General features: G+C 53.1%; 1 protein-coding gene and 4 non-coding genes across 5 annotated transcripts; 1 reads left to right on the top strand and 4 right to left on the bottom strand.

Annotated features, from left to right (window-relative positions):
* Nucleotides 1–683: 683 nt before the first annotated feature.
* TRNAT-AGU (transfer RNA threonine (anticodon AGU)) lies at nt 684–757 on the bottom strand. The gene has a single exon. It is a non-coding gene; the product is annotated as a tRNA-Thr (tRNA).
* Nucleotides 758–7,999: 7,242 nt separating this feature from the next.
* Nucleotides 8,000–10,334, bottom strand: LOC142494349 (ultraviolet-sensitive opsin-like). The gene is given in 3 exon segments (XM_075598908.1): nt 8,000–8,087; nt 8,089–8,192; nt 9,953–10,334. Coding segments are annotated over 3 exon segments (516 nt in total). The 5' UTR covers nt 10,296–10,334; the 3' UTR covers nt 8,000–8,018.
* Nucleotides 10,335–11,674: 1,340 nt separating this feature from the next.
* TRNAP-AGG (transfer RNA proline (anticodon AGG)) lies at nt 11,675–11,746 on the bottom strand. Its single transcript has one exon. It is a non-coding gene; the product is annotated as a tRNA-Pro (tRNA).
* A 197-nt stretch (nt 11,747–11,943) lies between these two features.
* On the bottom strand, nt 11,944–12,015 carry TRNAP-UGG (transfer RNA proline (anticodon UGG)). Its single transcript has one exon. It is a non-coding gene; the product is annotated as a tRNA-Pro (tRNA).
* Nucleotides 12,016–12,666: 651 nt separating this feature from the next.
* TRNAP-UGG (transfer RNA proline (anticodon UGG)) lies at nt 12,667–12,738 on the top strand. Its single transcript has one exon. It is a non-coding gene; the product is annotated as a tRNA-Pro (tRNA).
* The last annotated feature ends 2,826 nt before the right edge of the window (nt 12,739–15,564 follow it).

Below are 15,564 nucleotides of genomic sequence, written 5' to 3'. Positions count from 1 at the left end.
CGCCTGCGGACACTCGCGTGAGCCCCCTCTCCAGACATCCTCATTGAGGATGCCGGGGCTCAGCGCGGAGCGTCCGCACGGCTCAGCGCTGCCTATCCTTCCATGGACGCAGCCTGCGACTGCCCAATGTTTTAAATCAGTACTTCCTATCCCTGTATGTTTCCCTTTTATCCAGCCCTTCTTGTATCTTCTTTATCTGTATTTGCCCCCCCACTTCTGCTGGCCGGCTGTTCTATGCACCTACTACTTATACAGTAAGGAATTAATTCCTCACATCCAGCATTAAAAAAACACACAAGCAGATCTCTGCAAAGTCTCAAATGTAAGATCAGCGAAGCTGCAGAAAGCGACGTGCATCACTTAACTGGGGAGAGCTGCGCTCTGTGTATAAGAGCCGGCCGGATATATAAGAATAAACAGAATGAGTGTGAGCGGGACTCTGATAAACGCTGAGAAATAAATCCAAATCGTTAGATATACATGTTACAGCTCTGTCTGCACACACGGCAAGGGAAGTAACACAGTGATAGCGTTGCAGAGAGCTCACACTCTAACACTTACATATAAGGGAGATACTCAGTGTTACACACAATGCAGCTCGCACACTTATTTCTAGTTCAAAGACCAAAGGTCAATAACATTAATACTTTGATTTTTCTACAAAAGGGGAAAACAAATCCTCCAGGCGCTGCTGAGAGTTGAACTCAGGATCTCCTGTTTACTAGACAGGCGCTTTAACCAGCTAAGCCACAGCACCCTTTGATCTTTCTGTGTTCCAGGGCGGTATACTTTCTGTGACCTCATACTGACATTGCATATGTTGGGATAGAGACTGGGGAGGTTTGTTGTCGCCTTTTTCACCCACCATAACTTAAAATGTGTTTGGGATACAGATGTAGCCGAGTCCCCCTACCCTGCCTACGGTGCGGGGGAGCTGTCAGTTAGAACGTCGGAGCTCCGCGCGATTGGGAGATGGGGGCAGCCATTTCTGCAATCGCGCATGTGCAGTGCGGGGAGGTGCGCATGTGCAGTGTGAGGAGTGCCGCGGCCATCTTAGAATGGCTCCGAATCTGCAGACGCGGGACTACAAATCCCAGAATCCCTAGAGGGAGGGACTGCCCTAAAGGGCCATCTTAACCACATTAGGGGCCCCCGGGCAGAGCAGTGCACGTGGCCCGGCCTACACTGTCGCTCCCAGCCTCCCGCGCGCTCACTAGCAGCAGCAGGCACCGGAAGTGCTGCACTGCTGGGCTGCGAGCGGTTGTGACGCGAGCCGGGGTGCGGGAGAGCGAGCGGAGCCGGGGTGCCGGGCGGGGGGAGAGCGAGCGGAGCTGGGGTGCCGGGTGGGGGGGAGAGCGAGCGGAGCCGGGGTGCCGGGCGGGGGGAGAGCGAGCGGAGCCGGGGTGCCGGGCGGGGGGAGAGCAAGCAGAGCCGGGGTGCCGGGCGGGGGGAGAGCGAGCGGAGCCGGGGTGCCGGGCGGGGGGGAGAGCGAGCGGAGCCGGGGTGCCGGGCAGGGGGAGAGCGAGCAGAGCCGGGGGTGCCGGGCGGGGGGAGAGCGAGCGGAGCCGGGGTGCCGGGCGGGGGGAGAGCGAGCGGAGCCGGGGTGCCGGGCGGGGGGGAGAGCGAGCGGAGCCGGGGTGCCGGGCGGGGGGAGAGAGCGAGCGGAGCCGGGGTGCCGGGCGGGGGGGAGAGCGAGCGGAGCCAGGGTGCCGGGCGGGGGGAGAGCGAGCAGAGCCGGGGTGCCGGGCTGGGGGAGAGCGAGCGGAGCTGGGGTGCGGGAGAGCGAGCGGAGCCGGGGTGCCGGGCGGGGGGAGAGCGAGCGGAGCCGGGGTGCCGGGCGGGGGGAGAGCGAGCGGAGCCGGGGTGCCGGGCGGGGGGAGAGCGAGCGGAGCCGGGGTACCGGGCGGGGGGAGAGCGAGCGGAGCCGGGGTGCCGGGCGGGGGGGAGAGCGAGCGGAGCCGGGGTGTCGGGCGGGGGGAGAGCGAGCGGATCCAGGGTGACGGGCGGGGGGAGAGCGAGCGGAGCCGGGGTGCCGGGCGGGGGGAGAGCGAGCGCAGCCGGGGTGCCGGGCGGGGGGAGAGCGAGCGCAGCCGGGGTGACGGGCGGGGGGAGAGCGAGCGCAGCCAGGGTGCCGGGCAGGGGGAGAGCGAGCGGAGCCGGGGGTGCCGGGCGAGTGGAGAGTGAGCGGAGCCGGGCGGGGGTAGAGCGAGTGGAGAGCGAGCGCAGCCAGGGTGCCGGGCGGGGGGGAGAGCGAGCGCAGCCAGGGTGCCGGGCGGGGGGGAGAGCGAGCGGAGCCGGGGTGCCGGGCGAGTGGAGAGCGAGTGGAGAGCGAGCGGAGCCGGGGTGCCGGGCGGGGGGAGAGCGAGCGCAGCCGGGGTGACGGGCGGGGGGAGAGCGAGCGGAGCCGGGGTGACGGGCGGTGGGAGAGCGAGCGGAGCCGGGGTGCCGGGCGGGGGGAGAGCGAGTGGAGCCGGGGTGCCGGGCGGGGGGAGAGCGAGTGGAGCTGGGGTGCCGGGCGGGGGGAGAGCGAGCGCAGCCAGGGTGCCGGGCAGGGGGAGAGCGAGCGGAGCCGGGGTGCCGGGCGAGTGGAGAGTGAGCGGAGCCGGGCGGGGGTAGAGCGAGTGGAGAGCGAGCGCAGCCAGGGTGCCGGGCGGGGGGAGAGCGAGCGCAGCCAGGGTGCCGGGCGGGGGGAGAGCGAGCGGAGCCGGGGTGCCGGGCGAGTGGAGAGCGAGTGGAGAGCGAGCGGAGCCGGGGTGCCGGGCGGGGGGAGAGCGAGCAGAGCCGGGGTGCCGGGCGGGGGGGAGAGCGAGCGGAGCCGGGGTGCCGGGCGGGGGGGAGAGCGAGTAGGGTTGCCAGGTGGCTTGTCCAGTAATACTGGACACAATGGTGAAAGGTGCGACGCGCGTGAGAATCGTTGGTGGGGAAGAATGTTATTTATAAATGTCCTGACTGTTATGTCATTTGTTCTAAATTTCACTCCAAGTATTTACCAATTTGCACCAATTTATATTCTATTTCGTAAAATATCTGGGGAGGAGTCTTGGGAGGGAGCGGGGGTGGGAGGGAGCGGGAGTGGGAGGGGGTGGGAGGGAGCGGGAGTGGGAGGGGGTGGGAGGGGGTGGGAGGGAGCGGGAGTGGGAGGGGGTGGGAGGGGTTGGGAGGGAGCGCCCTTCCGAGGATTGTTTTAGGAAATAGAATATGAAATGGTGGAAATTGGTGAACGCTTGGAGTGAAATTTAGAACAAATGACGTAATGGTCAGATCATTTATAAATAACTGACCTGCAGTCACACTGTACATGGCGAGCAATACTGATCTTACTGCTCCTCCTGCAAATTCCAAGATTGTTGCACCCCCTCCTCATCTTCTCTCTCTCTCTCTCTCCCCTTGTCCTCTCACCCTCCCACCCCCCCCTTGTCCTTTCACCTTCCCATCCCCCCTTGTCCTCTCACCCTCCCACGCCCCCCTTGTCCTCTCACCCTCCCACCCCCCCTTGTCCTTTCACCCTCCCACGTCCCCCTTGTCCTCTCACCCTCCCACCCCCCCTTGTCCTCTCACCCTCCCACCTCCCCTTGTCCACTCACCCCCTTTGTCCTCTCACCCCATCCCTTCATCCTCTCACCCCCCTCCTCCTTGTCATTATCAGTACAGTACAGTAGCTTTCAAATTTAGACTTCAAAATCCAGCATTAAATGGCATATTAAATTCTGCCAGTGAATAAGTAATCTGCTCTGCCTTCTTGGGGATGTCTTCTCTGGCCCCACCCCCCAGGCTCGTGCCACCTCGCGATTGGCTGAATTACACAGCAGTAACCAATCAGGAGCTGCCCAGCCCCCTAGCAGCAGCAGCCCTTCTCTATCCCATGTCAGGTATTATCGGACACCTGGCAACCCTACGAGGGAGCGGGGGGGGGGGAGGTAAAGCGAGCGGAGCTGGGGTGCTGGGGGGGGGGGGGGAGAGCATTGGTGGGCATGCATGGGCCGGCGCATGAGGCCCTCCTATGCTGTAGGCACATACGTTAAGACGGCCCTGCTGCCCTATGTAACTGCACCAAACAAAAAGATGTGAGCAGTTGGGGGGAAACAGGGCGTGTGGGGATCTCGCGCGGCAGTCCTGACAGAGGAGGCAAAGAAGAAGGTAGTGTCTAGGGAGCAGTGCTTCCTGGGCTAGGCCTAGATCTTGCCCCTAGGTCCCAGTTAGGCCCTGAGCCATAGTAGTGGAGTGTTTTAGGGAAGGCCCCAGATAGGGACTCTTCCCCTTATTGTTATTTTTCGCTGAGACTGGACGGCCACGCGGTGCCCTGCGGCCTGAGACCAGATCACAGGACCCAGAGACATTGTGTGAGACCCTGCGGCCTGGGACCAGGTCACAGGACCCAGAGACATTGTGTGAGACCCTCCGGCTGGGTCTCACACTGCGAGGAGGATCAGGACCCTTTAGGAGAGAGAAGATTTGTGTTGGATGCCCTGCTACGTGGGACCCACTCCAACACACCGCGCCAAGCAGCACCTTGATACTGGAGTACCCTGGCAGGTACCCAAACATGCACCTACATCTACAGGGGGTAGTGCTACCTCACATTTGGGTGGGATTGCTATGACAGGACACAAGGGGTTATTGGTGCCACAGCACCCTTGGTACTTTGGGGGAACCACCACGTGTTGGGTCACTGTTTATACTGTGGGTCCAGGTTATTGTATGTTAGTTTGTGTGTACAGTAAAGCTTAGTTATATACTTTGTGTGGTGTATTACATATTACTGTGTATCGGTTCCTGTGAGGGGTTATTCCGCCCACGCTGGGATCCCTCATAGGTGGAGGCGCTGCACGGAGAAAGAGCTCATCCCAGACTCCCAGAGGTGGAGGCTTAGGCCTCCTGTGAGCAAACAGGTACAGCAGCATGCGTAGTTGTCCCCATAGGCATAGGGAAAGGGGGCTACATTTGGAGGCGCTGCTGAAATTCATACCTGGGGGTGCCAGGTAGTTCCCTTAGGCATAGGGAAAGGCGGCTACATATATATATATATATATATATATATATATATATATATATATATATATACAAACACTCCACCGTAACTACCATGCTAAAAGTTTGCAATGAAATCCAGTGTGGAATGGAACGGGGACAACTCACTGGTACAGTATTCCTAGATTTTGCAAAGGCTTTTGACACAGTTGATCATGCTATCCTGCTTAACAAACTCCAGAGCTCCGGAATAGGACAGCATGCTTTAAACTGGTTTCAGTCCTAACTATCAGGAAGATCCCAACATGTGTCCATCTCAGGCTCTAACTCCAACCCCCTGGATATCACCTGTGGTGTCCCGCAAGGCTCTGTTCTGGGGCCCCTACTCTTCTCAGTGTTCACCAATGATCTTCCCACAGCTTGTAAGGAAGTCTCAATACACATGTATGCAGATGACACAATCCCATATGCACACAGCCATAGCCTCTCTGACCTTCAACACATACTTCAGTCTGACTTTTTCAGACTCGAAAACTGGATTTCCCAAAACAAACTGTTTTTAAACACTGACAAGACTGTAACAATGGTATTTGGGACCAAGACTAAATTTGTAAAGCTTCCAGTGACTGAGCTCCTGATTAGAACCAACGCTAACACCACCCTAACACCTGTCACTAGTTTTAAATACCTGGGCTTATGGTTTGACTCCCACTTAACATTCGGGATGCACATTGATACCCTGACAACCAAGACCTACGCCAAACTAGGGGTTCTTTACAGGAACAAATCCTCCCTAAGTCTCCTGGTCAGAAAGCGTATCGCACAGCAGATGCTAATGCCAATTATTGACTATGGAGACATAGTATATGGCTCGGCTCCTCAAACCCACCTTAGCAAACTTGACACCCTCTACAATTCAATTTGTCGTTTTGTTCTCCAATGCAACTACAACACACATCACTGCGAAATGCTCAAAGAACTAGACTGGTCATCACTAGAGTCTAGGCGCAAAGTTCACCTTTCCTGTCTCACCTTCAAATACTTTCTGGGCAAGCTACCCAGCTACCTGAACAAGCTCCTCACCCCTACCACATGCAGTACCTATCACCTGAGATCAGACTCCAAAAGACTATTCATGGTCCCAAGGCTCAACAAAGTATCCGGACGTTCCTCCTTCTCCTTCCGTGCACCCCAAAACTGGAACAACCTACCAGAGACTCTCATATCCACCACCAGCTTAAGTTCTTTCAAATCTAAGGCTGTCTCACACTTTAATCTGGTCTGTAACTGTTTCATACGCTCATAATATATATTTTCTTTAACTGTGCACGCAATGTCTTGTATATAATGTATACCTTGTTCATTTATGTAACTGTACTTGTAACCATGTATTATTTGTTTTACTCTGTGCCCAGGACATACTTGAAAACGAGAGGTAACTCTCAATGTATTACTTCCTGGTAAAATATTTTATAAATAAATAAATAAATAAATAATATTTGCATGTCTCAGTCCCTAGCAATGTGACATAATGTTATATCTGTATAAACCGTATCGCTTTATAAAAGTGATATATCTAGGAGAGGGAGGGGGAGAGGTGGGGGAGTAAGAGAGGGAGGGGGGGAGTGGTGGGGGTGTAAAGGAGGGAGCGAGTGGTGGTGTAAGAGAGGGAGGGGGAGAGGTGGGGGTGTAAGAGTGGGATGGGAGAGGTGGGTGTGTAAGAGAGGGAGGGGGGAGAGGTGGGGGTGTAAGAGAGGGAGGGGGAGATGTGGGGTGTAAGAGAGGGAGGGAAGAGAGGTGGGGGTGTAAGAGTGGGAGGGGAGAGGTGGGGATGTAAGAGAGGTAGAGGTGGGGGTGTAAGAGAGGAAGGGGAAGAGGTGAGGGATTAAGGGATGGAAGGGGAAGAGAGGTGGGGGTGTATAAGGGATCTGTCCGGATACCTAAAATGGCTACCGACAGGAAGTGACCCTCTCGCTCTCACTGACGCTACTGTGGCCATCTTGCCTCTTGGCAATGCCTGCTCACCACTTCCTGACAGGAAGTCAGCCTCTGTATGACCCTCATTTCCAGCAGCTGCTTCCGGCCTTTAAATAGCAGGCAGTTGCTCCCTGTCAGTGCTTGTGCAAAGTACTTTACCTTGTTCTGCTTGAGCCCTGTCTTTGCCTCTGTGTTTACCTGATTGTGCTTCATCTCTGCCTGGACCTGACCACCCCCCGCCTGCGGCCTGCCTCGACCCCGGAATTAGACTTGACTTCCCCTGCCTCTCAGGCCTCAGATCCCAGGCCATGGCCAGTGTACTACCTCCCTACCACTGGCCTGCAGGTTTTGTATCCTGTTTTGCAGTCAGCAACGTTACAGGGTGTAAGTGAGTGAGAGGGGAGAGGTGAGATTGTAGGAGAGGGAGGGTAGCGAGGTAGGGGTGTATGAGAGGGAGGGGAGCGAGGTAGGGGTTTAAGAGAGGGAGGGGAGAGAGGTGTGTCTGTAAGAGAGGGAGGGGAGAGAGGCGAGGTTTAGGAGAAGGAGGGAGAGGTGGGGGTGTGAGACAGGAAGGGGGGAGAGTGAGAGGGGTAGTGAGAAACAGAGGGGGGGAAAGAAATACATAGGGGAGGAAGAGGATGAGAGGGGGGGAAATGTGAGAAGTGAGAGAAACGGGGGAGTGTGAAAAGGGGGAGATAAAAAAAAGAAGAGTGAGATAGGAGGTGTGTGAGAAGGGGGGAGTGTAAGAGACAGAGGGTGTGGTCTCGCCAAGGCCACCGACATGGGGGAGGAGGGGTTGGAAACTTCTAGCCTTGGGCCTAGAAAATCTGTCAGCGCAGTATCGCTCCATATAAACGTTTCTTATAACTCCTTCTATTAGCCCCTATAGTCACTCCCTATAAATTCCTTCTATTGCTTCATATAACGTCTCCTTAATTAACTGCTGTATTTATACAGTATTGGTTTGTTTATGTAATTTGTAGCACAATTAAACGTGTATTCATCCATGGGGGGGGGGGGTGACTGTGAATCATGTAACCGTTCACTGACCTCCCACAAGCCACACTGACCAATTACCTGCTCCAGCCAAAGAAGGGGGGTACGGATACTCCGACGCCAATGATCCATGTGCAGAGCACCACGGGTCAGAGCATGTTTAGAGCTGAAGCGGAAACTCCCCAACGGCTTGCAAATAACAATGTATCTTTCAAATGCCAGGAAGGCTAGTGACCAGCCAGTGACCAGACCTGTGGGAGAGAGAGAAACCAGAGATCTAAGGGACAGAGACCCAGACAGTGACCAGGTCTGTGGAAGCGAGAGACTAGAGGTCTGAAGGACAGAGAGCAGCCAGTGACCAGATCTGAGGAAGAGAGAGACTAGAGGTCTGAAGGACAGAGAATACCCAGTGACCAGGTCTGAGAAAGAGAGAGAGACTAGAGGTCTGAAGGACAGAGAGCACACAGTGACCAGATCTGAGGAAGAGAGAGACTAGAGGTCTGAAGGGCAGAGAGCAGCCAGTGATCAGATCTGAGGAAGAAAGAGACTAGAGGTCTGAAGGGCAGAGAGCAGCCAGTGACCAGATCTGAGGAAGAGAGAGAATAGAGGTCTGAAGGACAGAGAGCACACAGTGACCAGATCTGAGGAAGAGAGAGACTAGAGGTCTGAAGGACAGAGAGCAGCCAGTGACCAGATATGAGGAAGAGAGAGACTAGAGGTCTGAAAGACAGAGAGCAGCCAGTGACCAGATCTGAGGAAGAGAGAGACTAGAGGTCTGAAGGACAGAGAGCAGCCAGTGACCAGATCTGAGGAAGAGAGAGACTAGAGGTCTGAAGGACAGAGAGCAGCCAGTGACCAGATCTGAGGAAGAGAGAGACTAGAGGTCTGAAGGACAGAGAGAAACCAGTGACCAGATCTCAGGAAAAGAGAGACCAGAGTTCTAAGTGGTAGACAGATCAGCCAGTAACTGGAACAGAGGGACAGATTGGTAGAATTGGGAAAGAGAGAGAACAGAGGTATGAGGGGCAAGGAGACCAACCAGTGACCAGACCTGAGGGAGAGAGAGAAACCAGAGCTCTAAGTGACAGAGACTAACCAGTGACCAGACCTGCAGGGGAGAGAGAGAAAACCAGAGGTGTAAGGGACAGAGACCAGACAGTGACCAGATCTCAGGAAGAGAGAGAGATCAGACTTCTAAGTGGTAGACAGATCAGCCAGTAACTGGGACAGTGGGGGTAGACTTGGGAAAGAAAAAGAACAGAGGTATGAGGGCAAAGAGACCAACCAGTGACCAGACCTGAGGGATAGAGAACAACCAGTGACTAGACCTGAGGGATAGAGACCATCCAGTGACCAGATCTGGAAGAGAAACCAGCCAGTGATCAGACCCCTGGGTGAGAGAGACCTACGGTCTGGGGAGAGACCAGGCAATGACTAGACCTGAAAGACAGAGACCATCTAGTGACCAGAATTAAGGGACAGAAGTCAGTTAATTATAGTACCTCGGGGAGACCAGGCAGTGATCACACCTGGAAAGAGAGAGACCAGATGTCTGAGGGACAGAAATAACAGTCATTGGCCAGACCTAAGGGAGCGATGAGAAAGCTCATTCATTGTGACTAAGGAACAGAGAGACTAGTGGTCTGAGAGACAGAAACAACAAGCATTGACCGGACCTTAGGAGGAGATATACCAGAGAAAAAGCAAAACCTGATGGAGAGGAAGGAGCATAATGGCCAGATACCAGTGGCAGAGAGAGCTACCCTTATAAGGGAGAGATATGGGGTTCACTTTGTGACAAGACCTTAGGGACAGAGATGTGAGTGCACGCAGTGACTAGGTCTAAAGAAGTGAGATAGGAATATGCTCAGTGACAAGACCCAAGGAGAGAGTTGACCAGACACAGGGTGAACAGTCCTGAGGGACAGAAACAGGACGACCAGTCTTGAGGGAAAGACACAGGATGACCAGTCCCGAGGGTAAGGTTGATGGTCAGGTATCATGGCCTTACCTGAGACTGACCCCATAAAGCCTTCCAGGGCACAAACTGTTTTCCCAAAGATGAAATACCCCTGGTAGCTGGACACAAGGACAGTGAATATGGAGAAGGAGCAGAGAAACCCGGCCATTGAGATGTTAACCAGGATGTAGTTAAGAGGCTGCCGGAGCTTCTTGTATTTCACCGTCACCAGCAGCACGATAGCATTCAGCGGTGTCCCGGCCAGGTATACAAGGCCCATGAAGACCGTCTGCAGGTAGAACGCCCACTTTGGGGCAATGTGATACTGAGGCCCATCCCAGGGACCCACAGTGGACAAGTTCTTAAAGAGATAAAACTCTTCCTCCTGCGACATCCCACCCCGTTCCTGCTCACACCTCTGTCCCAGGGTCTCCCTGCTGCACCGTTATATATGGTCCATGCTCACAGAAATCCCTTTAAATGCTCATGGGGATCAGCCAGTAATCCTGCTCTCTCAGGGATTACATTCTCAGCTGTCTCTTTTAGGTAATGACCTTAGGGGGAAGGAGGTGGAGAGGGGCATATAGAGACCCCATAGGCAGGGGCCCCAGAGAGTGGGTCTACATGGGAAGCAACTGGAAAAGTCAAGCAGGAGCCAACACTGCTGATCAATTATAGGATATATATATATATATATATATATATATATATATATATATATATATATATATATATATATATATATATATATATATCTGTTCGAAGTCCAGTTCTATTTAGCTAAACAAAAGTAATATTTTATTATACTTGCAAATTGCAAAAACCTACGAGTCAAAAATCTACGAGGCATCGGCCTTATGTTGACATTTACCTGTCATGCTTAGTATGTTTGTACTTTCTTGACCTTGTATTGTAATGACAATGATACTATACACGTTAAACCGGCCCGTCCATTAGCTGAACCTCGCTGGTCGCCCAGGGCGTTACGGTCCGAGGAGCGCATTAATAGTAATATTTATTTTATTCCTTTTATTATTCTTTATTTATTTATCTTTAAAAAATAAATAAAATTATTTTTCTTTTTTTTTTGTCCGGTATTTTGGCGCCCTTTTATTTTTATTTTGCGTCGCGCAGGGGGTGCGATCGCACACCCCCTTTAGCCCCCATAGCTACGCCACTGTTTATTTTATTTTTGGGGTGCACGTTTTAAGTTTCACCTGGGGCGCATGAAACCCTGGCGCCGCCCTACATGTGGAAATAGGAAAGGGGGCGTTCTGGGGGCGGCACCTTATGGCGCTTCTGTATGGTGTTAATTTGGACTGAGGCTTTCAGCAAAACACTAATGTCGGCAGAGTTCTCCTAGTGATTCATCCGATTGGAAAAGGGTCCGGCTCACACAGCCCTGGGTTTATATCCCACCCCAATAATCTACTGGGATGGGATATAAACCGATGAAATGGTTAGTGGGGGAAGGGGCTGCATTGCTATCCACGGTGTTCACTTTACTTGGAAATAAATATTATCTTCAAATTTAAAGTGATTTTTCATAAAGAATAAAATCTAGAGGTAACAAAATATAGGCTACGAGTGGTTTCCTTTTGTGATACAAGGTGAGAACGTCCCTAATTCCTGGTAATCCTCCTGCTGTGTGACGCAGTGCTATATGTATGACGCAGTGCTATATGTATGACGCAGTGCTATATGTATGACGCAGTGCTATATGTATGACATGCTGCAGTAATATAAAATGTCAGAAGACAAATAACAAAAGAAGGGCTCGTCCGGGATTTGAACCCGGGACCTCTCGCACCCTAAGCGAGAATCATACCCCTAGACCAACGAGCCGATTGCATACAGTTATTCACAAAATATATGTTGAAATATACATATAAATTATTTAATACAAATATATTAATAAATACAACAGCTCCCATATAGTGTCAGAATACTTATATGAAAATGTATAAACATTTCAATACAGGATGTTAAATGAAGGTTTGGGGTTTGCCTCAGTTCTGCACAAGCTGGGTATAGAAAAAAAAGGGCTCGTCCGGGATTTGAACCCGGGACCTCTCGCACCCAAAGCGAGAATCATACCCCTAGACCAACGAGCCAACATGCACAACTCTGTTTGCAGGGACAGTGACACAGCTCTGTGTGCAGGGACAGTGACACAGCACTGTGTGCATGGACAGACAGTGACACAGGTCTGTGTGCAGGGACAGACAGTGACACAGCTCTGTGTGCAGGGACAGTGACACAGGTCTGTGTGCAGGGACAGACAGTGACACAGCTCTGTGTGCAGGGACAGTAATACAGCTCTGTGTGCAGGGACAGACAGTGACACAGCTCTGTGTGCAGGGACAGTGACACAGCTCTGTGTGCAGGGACAGTAATACAGCTCTGTGTGCAGGGACAGACAGTGACACAGCTCTGTGTGCAGGGACAGACAGTGACACAGCTCTGTGTGCACGGACAGACAGTGACAGCTCTGTGTGCAAGGACAGATAGTGACACAGCTCTGTGTGCAGGGAGAGTGACACAGCTGCGTGTTATAGATATTCATCGCTCTGCACACGCCCACACACACACGCTCACACACACACACACGCCCACACACATACACGCCCACACACATACACGCCCACACTAATAGCTATCTGTGTATGTGAGCAGCAGACTGCATACTGAGTACTTTACAATCAGCTGTGTAACCTGACACCGCAGGTCTGCTATAAACACTACAGCACTGGCATCTAGCAGCTGGCTCGTTGGTCTAGGGGTATGATTCTCGCTTTGGGTGCGAGAGGTCCCGGGTTCAAATCCCGGACGAGCCCGATTTTTGTAATTCTGGAATTTTTGTAAGGCCGTCCCTGCTGGGGAGATTTAGTTTTTATATCTGCATTATGCAAGTAAACATCACACTACTTCCTCCCACACACCTCGTGTCATCCTTACACCTCGTCTCATCCTTACACCTCGTCTCAGCCTTACACCTCGTCTCATCCTTACACCTCGTCTCATCCTTACACCTCGTCTCATCCTTACACCTCGTCTCATCCTTACACCTCGTGTCATCCTTACACCTCGTGTCATCCTTACACCTCGTCTCATCCTTACACCTCGTCTCATCCTTACACCTCGTCTCATCCTTACACCTCGTCTCATCCTTACACCTCGTCTCAGCCTTACACCTCGTCTCATCCTTACACCTCGTCTCATCCTTACACCTCGTCTCATCCTTACACCTCGTCTCATCCTTACACCTCGTCTCATCCTTACACCTCGTCTCATCCTTACACCTCGTCTCATCCTTACACCTCGTCTCATCCTTACACCTCGTCTCATCCTTACACCTCGTCTCATCCTTACACCTCGTCTCATCCTTACACCTCGTCTCAGCCTTACACCTCGTCTCATCCTTACACCTCGTCTCATCCTTACACCTCGTCTCATCCTTACACCTCGTCTCATCCTTACACCTCGTCTCATCCTTACACCTCGTCTCATCCTTACACCTCGTCTCATCCTTACACCTCGTCTCATCCTTACACCTCGTCTCATCCTTACACCTCGTCTCATCCTTACACCTCTCCACTGGCTCTCCTTCCAAATCTGTATTACATGCAAGGTTTTCCTTACCCTCTGCACGGCTCCACACTCATCGGAGTCCTACATCTCGGCTTTGATCTCTCACTACTGTATATTCCTGTGTGGCTAGGGTCCCCTTACCTCCGCGCGGGCGCCGGCGGAGGGCGCGCGGTGATAGGGTTGCGGGCTGGTGACCGGGTCGAGGGAGCTCCGCGGAGGGATGACGGTACAGGGCGCCACCCTCTTTAATATCGCGCATGCTCAAGAGAAGCCTCAGGCATGCACAGCGGGAGCCCACCCCACGCGGCGGATCGGACGCAGGAGGAGCGGAAGGACGCCGAGAGGCCTCACATAACGGGCACCAACGGTGCGCAGGGGTAGCGCTACTCCCTACACTTGGGTGGGACTGAAATTGGGGAAGGACACCAGGGAATTAGTGCCGCAGCCCTCTAAGTACATGGGGGGCACATCTCCTGTATTGTTACTGTGTTGAGCTGTTATATTGAGTTATCGTGAGTGTGTAGTAAATACGTTATCTATATACTCGGTGTGTATTTACTGACTGGTTCCTGAGAGGGGTTATCCTGCTTCGCAGGTGGAGGCGCTGCAATCGGAGAAGTGAGACCACCCCAGGTGCCCCATTTCTGAGTGCCCCATTTCTGAGTGCCCCATTTCTGTGTGCCCCATTTCTGAGTGCCCCATTTCTGAGTGCCCCATTTCTGTGTGCCCCATTTCTGTGTGCCCCATTTCTGTGTGCCCCATTTCTGTATCATTCATACAGAGCCTGGGAGCTGAGAGGCTCTGCGTATCATTCATTCAGAGCCTGGGAGGTGAGAGGCTCTGCGTATCATTCATACAGAGCCTGGGAGGTGAGAGGCTCTGCGTATCATTCATACAGAGCCTGGGAGGTGAGATGCTCTGCGTATCATTCATACAGAGCCCGGGAGGTGAGAGGCTCTGCGTATCATTCATACAGAGCCCGGGAGGTGAGAGGCTCTGCGTATTATTCATACAGAGCCTGGGAGGTGAGAGGCTCTGCGTATCATTCATACAGAGCCTGGGAGGTGAGAGGCTCTGCGTATCATTCATACAGAGCCTGGGAGGTGAGATGCTCTGCATAACATTCATACAGAGCCTGGGAGGTGAGAGGCTCTGCATATCATTCATACAGAGCCTGGGTGGTGAGAGGCTCTGCATATCATTCATACAGAGCCTGGGTGGTGAGATGCTCTGCGTATCATTTATACAGAGCCTGGGAGGTGAGAGGCTCTGCATATCATTCATACAGAGCCCGGGGGGTGAGACGCTCTGCATATCATTCATACAGAGCCTGTGAGGTGAGAGGCTCTGCGTATCATTCATACAGAGCCTGGGAGGTGAGATTCTCTGAGTATCATTCATACAGAGCCTGGGAGGTGAGAGGCTCTGCGTATCATTCATACAGATCCTGGGATGTGAGAGGCTCTGCGTATCACTCATACAGAGCCTGGGAGGTGAGAGGCTCTGCATAACATTCATACAGAGCCTGGGTGGTGAGAGGCTCTGCATATAATTCATACAGAGCCTGGGAGGTGAGATGCTCTGTGTATCATTCATACAGAGCCTGGGAGGTGAGAGGCTCTGCGTATCATTCATACAGAGCCTGGGAGGTGAGAGGCTCTGCGTGTCATTCATACAGAGCCTGGGAGGTGAGAGGCTCTGCGTATTATTCATACAGAGCCTGGGAGGTGAGAGGCTCTGCGTATCATTCATACAGAGCCTGGGAGGTGAGAGGCTCTGCGTGTCATTCATACAGAGCTTGGGAGGAGAGAAGCTCTGCGTATCATTCATACAGAGCCTGGGAGGTGAGAGGCTCTGCGTATCATTCATAAAGAACATGAGAGGTGAGAGGCTCTGTATATCATTCATACAGAGCCTGGGTGATGAGAGGCTCTGCATATCATTCATACAGAGCCTGGGAGGTGAGATGCTCTGTGTATCATTCATACAGAGCCTGGGAGGTGAGAGGCTCTGCGTATCATTCATACAGAGCCTGGGAGGTGAGAGGCTCTGCGTGTCATTCATACAGAGCC

Source organism: Ascaphus truei, chromosome 5 (genome assembly GCF_040206685.1).
Source record: "Ascaphus truei isolate aAscTru1 chromosome 5, aAscTru1.hap1, whole genome shotgun sequence".
Taxonomy (NCBI): Eukaryota; Metazoa; Chordata; class Amphibia; order Anura; family Ascaphidae; genus Ascaphus; species Ascaphus truei.
Note: the sequence above shows the minus strand (reverse complement) of the source record. Positions and strands in the feature narration are given on the sequence as shown.